Source organism: Coptis chinensis, chromosome 3, assembly GCF_015680905.1.
Source record: "Coptis chinensis isolate HL-2020 chromosome 3, ASM1568090v1, whole genome shotgun sequence".
NCBI classification, from domain to species: domain Eukaryota; kingdom Viridiplantae; phylum Streptophyta; class Magnoliopsida; order Ranunculales; family Ranunculaceae; genus Coptis; species Coptis chinensis.
Window position 1 is genome coordinate 81,371,387 of NC_141458.1, and position 10,020 is coordinate 81,381,406.

A 10,020-nucleotide genomic window follows, 5' to 3' on the forward strand; every position below is an offset into this window, starting at 1 on the left:
TAAGGAACCGCTCTTTGCACTAAAGAATCAGTTAATTCATTTCTAATCATCCATTTAGATGAGTTTTCTGCTAGAGTAAAACACAAATCTAATTATCTATACAAACCATTCACTAATTTGAAGAATTTTAATAGATTCTCAACTTTAAATCAAAATATTGAAGATGAATTAATCAAAATCCAAAAACAAAATTTTTTTTGGAAGAGATGAGAATATGATGATTTTATCGAACTAGCGAGTTTTGTTTCTCATAATTGATGAAATGGGTTTTTGTCGAGATGTTGTCGTTCATGAAATTTTTGGGTCTCTAAAGTGTGAAGAAGGTTTAAGGAAGAAGACCTGTACCACTATACTATACTCCCCATCTCATAGTAGCACTAGTGTAGTATAACTTATTTTTCTCAGTTTTACAGCCAACTCAATAGCTAATTATGTTTTTGTCCTTTCTCCTAATTCTACTTCTTTTTCAATCCTTCGTAAATTTTTTTTTGGTTAGAATCATTTGTAACTTTGTTATCAAACATTTGATTTATTGATCCTTTATTAATTACTTTGAGAACACACAAGAAAAAATCAAGTATGATAACTAGCATTTGTTACTTAGTACTTCATTAATTAGTAAAATTACTAGTATATATAAAGCTCGTGCGGGACTCTCAAAGTGGGAGCTTCTCAAGTTAGGCTCTCACATCAGCTCTTGCTCTCAAGCCCGGCTCAACGATCATCGGTGACTAAGTCAAGCACTTCATTATTTTATTTAAATCTAAATATCGTAAGAATATTTGATCAATTGATTCGACTTTTCTATTGTTAGAATATTGTATATATATATGAGGTTTTAATCCAATTTATGTTATTTTTGGATAAAAAGTTCAACTTTTCAAATTTAAAGCTTTAGCTTTCCTCGTATTGAGTTCTAGTTATGTTTTCATGGCTATTGCTTTCTTCATTTATGTGAGACCAATATTTGGTGGTAAATCCCACATTTGGACAGATTAATATGGCCTTGTCACTTTTTTTTATTGGTTCTCCTATGTTATGTTAGGATATGTTAGTGAATATATTAATTTTTGAACTTGATGTAGGATATGATATTTTTCTTTGAACAAGATTGTCTTATTTTTTTTTTTATGTAGTTGTAGTTCAGTTTTTAAATGGATAAAAGTTGGATGGATCCGACTCTAGGAAGATGCAAAGTCGTAAGTATATACTTGGTTGTGAGAAATTTATCGAGTTTGCTTGGAATAATCGAATTAAGGAACTTGGTGGTGAGATTTACTGCCCATGTGTAGGATGCCTTAATCTAATGTTATTGCCTAAACATATAGTGGAACATCATATAAAGAATCGTGGTATACTACGGAGTTATGTCCGTTGGACAAAGCATGGGGAGAGTGTGGAGGTAAATACCGAGTCTAATCGGGTGATGATATGCATACAATGTTGCAAGATGCATTAGGATTTCAAAACATGGTTGGTATAGACAATGACATACCACCTAGTTCGAATACAAAATGAGTCTAGTTCGGTGACACTTGAACGGATGAGCCAAATGAAGAAGCACATAAGTTTTACAAGTTGTTGAAGGAAGGCGGACACACCCTTGTACCCTGGCTGTACTAAGAGTTCAAAATTGTCTTTTCTAGCACGATTGCTTCGTGTAAAGTGTCTTAACGGCTGGAGTAATCATTCGTTTGACATGTTGCTTGAGGTATTAAATGATTCACTTCCAAATGACATCAATATGCCCAAGAATCATTATGAATAAAAAAACAACGGGATCTTGGGATGGAGTGCATTAAGATAGACGATGTCCTAATGATTGTATGTTGTATTGGAAGGATAATAAACCAGGTCATGGACAAGGATAACTGTGATGTATGTGGTGAGTCAAGATGGATCACGCGACTTGAGAGTGTACAGAAAATAGAGTTAGTTCATCTGCAAAACCTAAGAAAAAAGGTCGCTAAGGTTTTCGATACTTTCCTATAAAGCCAAGACTCCAAATATTATTTATGTGCTCAAAAACTTCTAAAGATATGAGATGGCATCTTTGATGATCGTATTGAAAGATGGTGCTTTGAGGCATCCGGTGACTCCAAGGAATGGAAAAGCTTAGACCAAAGATATCCTTCATTTTGTTTAGAATCTCGCAATGTCAGACTCGGAATGGCTAGTGATGGCTTCAATCCTTTTGGTAGTCTTAGTTCTATTCATAGCACTTGGCCCGTTATTCTAGTTCCGTATAATCTGCCGCCTTGGATGTGTATGAAACAACCTTTTCTCATCATGTCATTGCTAATTCTTGGCCTTAGCAGTCCTGGAAATAACATTGACGTGTACTTGCAGCCATTGATTGATGAGTTAAAGGAGTTGTGGGAGAAGGGAGTTGAGACGTATGATGCCTCGTCAAAACAGAATTTTAAAATGCATGCAGCTATTTTGTGGACTATTAATGACTTCCCAGCATTTGCTAATTTGTCCGGATGGATCACTAAAAGACAACTTGCCTGTCCCTCTTGCCATGAGAAGACTTGCTCAAAATGGTTGCAAAATGGGAAAAAGTTCTGTTATATGGGAAGTCGTAAATTCCTGCCACTTGATCATAAATATTGAAAGAATAAGAGTTCTTTTGATAACAAGACAGAAATGGGAGTTGCCCCAAGCCCCTTTATTGGAAGTGATGTACTTGCTCAATTAGATGGATTCGACCAAATCACATTTGGTAAGGTGAATAGTGATAAGGTTATTGGACAAAAGAGAAGTCGAGAGGATAATTCTTTGCCACACAATTGGAAGAAGATTAGTGTATTTTTTGAGCTCCCATATTGGAAATACCTTTGTTTACTCCATAATCTAGATGTCATGCACATTGAAAAGAACAACGGTGAAAGTTGGCTTGGGACACTGCTGAATTTAGAGAAGAAATCAAAGGATAACCTGAAGTCAAGACAAGATTTGGTGTTAATGGGTATGCGAAAGTCACTTCATCCGATAGCTAAAGAGGGTAACACATACTATATCCCCCGCTCCCCTTTACCTTGTCCTTTGAGAAGAGGAAGCTTTGTCAATTCTTGAAAGGTATTAAAGTTCGGATAATTTTTCATCAAATATATCGCGTCATGTTCAGGTGAAAGAATGCAAAATACCTGGCCTAAAAAGCCATGATTGGCATGTTCTAGTGCAGCAACTGCTTCCAGTTGCAATACGTGGAATCTTACCTAAGGAAGTTACATTAGTTCTTGTTGAACTCTCTAATTTCTACAAGCAGTTGTGTTCAAAAGTATTATGGGTTGCAGAGTTGGAACGTCTTGAGTACCATATTGCTGTCACACTATGCAAAATGGAAATGATATTTCCTCCATCATTTTTTGATGTTATGGTGCACTTGCCTATTCATTTAGCTGGTCAAGCTAAGCTCGCTGGACCAGTGTACTATCGATGGATGTACCCAATCGAAAGGTCAGTAAGTAAAGATAATAGTAATGGTTACTTTTGTTTGTATTTTGTTAAAATTTGAACTTAAATTTTGTCATCTTTTATATTTATTCAAGTACTTGTACACTTTGAAGAAGTATGTTCGTAATAAGAGTAGACCAGAGGGATCCATTGCCGAAGGGTATCTTGCTGATGAATGCATGACTTTCTGCTCAAGATACTTAGATGATGGGATGGAGACTAAGTTCAACCGGACAGGGAGGAATGAAGAGTTCCGAGTTGTTGGATTGGATGGACAGTTTTCTATTTTTTCAGGATACAGTCGTGCTTTAGGGAAAGGAACGTTTAGGACTTTAACAGATGATGAGTGGGAACAAGCTCGCTTGTATGTGCTAATCAATTGTGAGGAAGTGGTACCATTTATTGAGTAAGTCCACTTTATTGAAATTGTGCCTTAGTTAAAAGAAATATTATTTATAAACCTATGTCGTAAATGCAATAATGTTTTGTACAGGAAACACAAACAAGTGATTAGGGATGAGCTCGGGCAGCGGGGAAGTGCTAGGAATGTGGACCGTATTCATAATGAACGGTTTGGTAAATGGTTTGAAAACCAAGTAAGTGTTAATTGTATGCAGTTAGATTATGTATATCAGTTTATGTACTCTATTTACTTTTTTCCAAAGTAGTTTTGTAGATAGCAATATGATTTCATTGTTTAGTAACATGTTTTAAGAAGGATTCTACTTGTTTTATTTATATTTATGTTTAGCTGATTTAGGGATATTTAGAGGATGTTTAGTACAGTTTAGATTTAGTTTCTTATTTAGGGATGTTTGTTCTACTTGGAATTTAGCTGCAGGTTCCTAGAGCATTGGTAATTAGTCTGTCCAACACAAAGAACAAGGAAAAAATAGGAAGATGTTAGTAAAATCTCTCCCCCCCTCCCTCCCTGCATTAGTTGTTTCCTTTTTTCTTTTGGTCCCGGAGAGTGGAAGATAGAGAATGTCTCTCTGCATTACCGAGTAATTAGTTGTAATAGCTCTTTTTCTTTGCTTCAGAGTATATCTTGATCTAATGTCGATCTACTATAATGACTTTACTTGATCTAGTTGTGTTATCAATAGTGGTAAAGTTATTAGGGCTATTCAAAATTTCAAACCTTATAATAATTACTCATGTACAACAATTTATATTCTGCTTTAGATAGAGTGTTCTGAGGTCTGAGCCTCAAACCTTGTAATAAAAGTCCAATATTCTGCCATGTTGTTTGTTGCAAAAGAAGCCATTTTTTTGTCTTCTTTCTTTTTGATTGGAGCTACTTGCTCTCGATTGCTTATGTTCTTGAAGTTCAACATTATTTTTTTCTCCTTATCTGAATAGGTCCATCAAATGAAAAAGGATGGGGAGTTGGTCAGCGAGCAACTTCAGAGTTTAGCATATGGTCCTAGTCGATTTGCTTCTTGTTTCAAGGGCTGTATTGCAAATGGATACAGATTTCACACAAAAGCTCGTGAGTCATGAAGGAAAACTCAGAATAGTGGAGTTTTTGTATCGGCAGAAACGTCAAGCTTTGCGAGCGCGAAAGACATGAACCCAGTGACCGATAGTGTGGGTTATTATGGTGTGTTGAATGACATAGTTGAGTTGCGTTATTGCAAGGAGAATAGAGTGTTTCTGTTCAAGTGTGATTGGTGGGATGTTATGACTCGCGCAGGAATGAAAATAGATGAATATGGGTTCACTCATGCGGAACTTTACACCTAACCTTAGCTATGAGTGAACCGTTTATTTTAGCATCTCAAGTTGAACAAGTTTTTTATCTCCAAGATAATTTGGATGATAATTGGCGAGTTGTGTTAAAGACGCTTCCAAGGGATTTGTATGATATGGGTTCAGTAGTTGAGTCGACTGAAGATAACACGTCTTGCATGCAGCAAAATGTGGATAACATAGTTGACAGCACACACGACATTAACGGTTGGACTAGGAGTGAGATTGATGGAGTAGAAGTTGTTTCGGATACTATTGATGAAGATATCATTGACGGTGTCGAATGTGATGAAGACTTCATCAATGATAGTGATTGTGACGAAGACATTGATAATGATTGATGAAGACAATGATTGTGATGACTATATGTAGTTTTTGTGCTATTTTTTTTTTGTGGGAACAAACTCATTTTTGTCTTTTTTTTTTTTTTTGTGGGAACAAACTCGTTTTTTGTGCTATTTTTTGTTTATGTTTTGGGAGTGGTTATTATCTAGTGTCTTCCTTGATGGATTTACTTGATGAATTGCTTTATGTGACGATTTAGACAGGTGCAATGGTCAAACGATTTCGAGAGGATCCTAATGGTAATGAGAGCGGTAAGTTTAACTAAACATTCTAGTTCATTATTGTCTTATGTTTAATTAATGAAGCTTTGGGCTTGTGTACAGCTGGAAAGTGGGTAAGGGGCACTTCTACCCTTCCTAAGGTATTTGACCAACCAAATGGCTCAAAGTTGGAATTGGTATGGAAAGGCTGACAACCAGTGGGACCTCGGAAACATCCAAGCTTGTTCTCTGAATCTCTTGGAGTATTAATGGCAACGTCACGTCGATTTGATTGGACAAAAAATTGGGAGCTCCAAGATGTAGGCGACAAAGAGTGGTTATGGGATAACATTAAGGTATGGACATTTGGATCTGCACACACTTGCACTAATTTAAAAAAACTGTCTATTTCATTTCTTAGTAGATCTTTTTGTCTCTCGTTTTAGGATAAATGGGAACTTGATGAGACCCGGAAGGAGCCCACTTTGGCTCTGATTTTTGGGGACGAATTCAGAAACAAAAAGAGTAAATGGAAAAGGAACTTTTATACCCGCTATGCCACATATGAAGAACGTATAAGCCATAGGTCAGAGCAACTATCGCAACAGGAGTGGGTTCAACTTATGGAGTTTTGGGAGACTCCGGAGCATCAAGTAAGAAAAAGTGTAATGTTTAGCTTAAGTATTTTTATAGGGTACAATACTAACTAGGAGATCTTTTTGTATAGGCAATTTCTAAACGTAATAGGGCTAACCGTGCTAAGCAAATAGCGAAGCATGCTGCTGGAAGAATAAGTTTTCCCCAGTTTGAAGAGATAATGGTACATATGCTTATTATTTTTATTTTCCTACTGCGGCATTGAATTTGACTAGTGATTAACAATTAATAAATTTCTTTATATTTGGTTAGAGTCAGGAGGCTGGAGCACCCCCTTCCCTAGGAGATCTTTTGTGAGGACTCACACAAGTTCAAACGCATGACGCTCTTGATGATCAATCAAAAGAATACATTGTATGTAACAATTTCATCTTAGTAATAGCTTCAGGTTTAAATATCATACTCGGCTGTATTTAATATCACGTGTGTTTTTTTTTTTTTGGAATCTGGCACAAAATGAAAGACCTAGTAGGTATAGATGAACATGGGACACAACTACCTCTCGGATGAGATCTATAGGAAGTGATGCCTCAGAGCGGCATGGACGTGTGAGGTTGAAGGACGAGGTGTAACCCCAACCAACTACTTTGGCTCCGACTATCTTCAGACAATCGTGTGAATGACACTCGAAAGCCGGTTGGCTGAAATGCAAAAGAGTAGCACAAGAGAAGGAGGAGGAAAGACGACTTGAGATTGAAAAGATTAAGAGGCAAGCACAAGAGAAAGATGAGCAAAGGCGACATGAAATAGATGAGATGAAGAGGCAGTTGGATGCACGAGATGCGGACATGGAAACACAACTTATGCAAAAGGTGGCTAATTTTGCCCAAATGGTATCACGTAGGTACGTAAACATGCTTAGTTTCTTGTCTATGAATGTTCTTTTTCTTTATAATCTGAGCTGGTCTCTTAGAGTCTGTAGTTATCTTCACCCTGTTAAAAAACCTTCCTGGATGCATCCTGTCTGACTAGAGAGGCCAGTGGTTTCTATTAGCTGTTTAGTTTTGACACTAATACCATTTATTGGTGGAGATTCTAACATTCTAGCTACCTCTGAATCTTCTTCAGCATCAAGGTGGTCTGAAAAATATTCTTTCTCGAATTCCTCTTCACTTACCGAGTAGCTATCCTCCTGCCGAATTTCTCCTCTCTTGATTGAGTAAACTTTCTTTTCTTTAGAATCTTTAGAATTTCCTTCTTCTCCTTCTGTATTCAGAGAACCCACTTCTGATGGCTCAAATTCAGTTCTGACCTCCTCAAATTTGTCCTCCTGTAACAGTTCTTATTCATTTTTGGAAATGGCTGCCACATATGGAACTATTTCCATGTTATTTTGCTTTTCAATCTCAGTTTCAGATTCCTGCACACCTTCATCCTCTACTGGCATGAGTACTGCAAATTTGTTTGAAGCTTGTACCTCAGAATGAACTACGACTTGTGAACCTCTAACTGTAGGTTCAAGGGCTTCAATCACTTCTCTGTAAGTTCTCTCTTGTGTTTGGCCAACTTCTTCTGTTTAAAATCGTACTTTTAATTTAAAATTGTGGGTGTGTGTCGGGGAGGATTTTGATGTTAAGGAAATTACAGAAAAGACGATAAAATCTGCCACCAACAGTGAATGTCCTAAGTTGGAGATGGACCAGTTACAATCTCGTCTTCGGGAACAACTTAAAGGGAAGAGATTTTTACTAGTTCTAGACGATGTGTGGAATGATAACGGTGAGAAATGGAATAACTTGAAAGATTTGTTATTAGGCGGTGCAATGGGAAGCAAAATAATTGTAACCACTAGAAGCGAAAAGGTTGCAGTTATAATGGGATCCGTTTCACAATATAAACTATTAAGGTTGTCGGAAGATGATTCTTTGGGATTTGTTCAAGCAAAGGGCATTTGGTTCAGATCAAAAGCAAGGAAAGCCTAACCTTGTGGAAATTGGAAAGGGAATTGTGAGAAAGTGTGGGGAGTGCCTCTAGCGGCTAAAGCCCTTGGAAGCTTAATGCGGTTTAAGACTGAGGAACATGAGTGGATGAGTATCAAAGATAGTGATCTTTGGAGATTGCCTCTAGAAGAAGTTGGGATTTTGCCTGCATTGAGAATAAGCTATAATCATTTGCCATTCCATTTGAGGCAATGCTTTTCCTATTGTGCTATATTTCCTAAAGGTTAGGTACTTTCGAAGCCAGAACTGATCCAATTATGGGTGGCACAAGGGTCTATTCACACGTTCGGAGAAAATCAAATCTTAGAAGATATAGGTAATGCGTATGTCAAAGATTTGATGTGGAGATCGTTCTTTCAAGAAGTAGAACTAGATTACTTGGGGGAGATTCGGACTTTGAAAATGCATGACCTTGTTCATGACCTTGCACAATCTGTTGCAGGAACAGAGTACTTCATTATGGGAAAGGAAACTAAAGGAGACATCCCTAATGGAGTACGGCATCTGCGCTGCGTGGGAGAAGATTTTCCAGTTGAGTTCCGAGAATCCTTGCGTAAACATACAGACTTACGGACACTTCTTTTTAACTCGAAATTATCTCTCACTGAGGATATTCTCTCAAGCTTTAAATGCTTACGTCTTTGGGTTTCTTTGGTAGAAACCGGGAAGTTCCAAGTTCCATTGGTAAGTTGAAGCGCCCTAAGATACCTTGAGATTATATCCGACTGCTACGACCGTTGTCCCCAACTCTATTACTAAGCTGCAAAGTTTAGAAAGCTTGGGGCTTTTATGTAGTAAAATTACACTATTGCACGGAGAAATCTGGAAATTGCAAAAAACTCGAGCACATTTATACCCATAAGGACACGTGCTAACATACATGCCATCTGGCCTTAGTCATTTAACTTCTATTCGGAGATTAGAAACTTTTTTTGTGGGGAAGGGGATTGGATGCAAATTGAATGAGTTGAATGGACTAATACATCTCAAAGGCCTGTTGAAGATTTTCAATCTTGAAAATGTGAGCAGTGCTAGAGATTGTGTGGAAGCAAATCTAAAGGGTAAGCCCAACCTTGCAAGGTTACATTTAGTATGGAATGACGAAGGCGTTAACAGAGTGAAAATTGATTTTGATGTGCTGGGAAACCTCGAGCCACATCGAAATCTTAAAGCGTTGGGCATAAAAGGTTACAGAGATAACAGGTTCCCACGGTGGATGACGGATCCATTGCTCCTAGATTTAGTCTTGATTAGTCTCAAACAATGTAGAAATTGTCAAAATCTCCCAGCACTTGGTCAACTCCCATCTCTTAAGGATGTACAGCTGGAGGAATTGGATGCTCTCCAGTTCATTGAAGGTGGTAGCGTGGTGAGAAGACAAAGAGAATGGTTCCCATCACTGAAAATAATTTTCCTTTTTGCTAACCCTAACCTCGAGAGTTGGGTAAAAGAAGAAGAAGAAGAAGTATCCCTTCATAGCGTTGTTGTGTTGTCCGTTTTGCAATTGCCCCAAATTAAGTACAATGCCAATGCTTCCATCACTTGAACAATTGACAATAGAGAAATGTAGTGAGAAGCCGATGTGTCATTGCTCAAAGTGAATCCGAAAAGAACGCACCAACCTCCTCCTTACCCAATTCTTCTTCTCTTGCCAATCTGAAATATTT

General features: G+C 37.5%; 1 protein-coding gene across 1 annotated transcript; it reads left to right on the forward strand.

Annotated features, from left to right (window-relative positions):
- The first annotated feature begins 3,172 nt into the window (after positions 1 to 3,172).
- LOC147511080 (uncharacterized) lies at positions 3,173 to 4,962 on the forward strand. The gene is made up of 4 exons (XM_086598349.1): positions 3,173 to 3,466; positions 3,555 to 3,865; positions 3,953 to 4,055; positions 4,822 to 4,962. Exons 1-4 carry the CDS (start codon positions 3,344 to 3,346, stop codon positions 4,960 to 4,962), a joined length of 678 nt encoding a protein of 225 aa, XP_086454475.1. The 5' UTR covers positions 3,173 to 3,343.
- Positions 4,963 to 10,020: the final 5,058 nt, after the last annotated feature.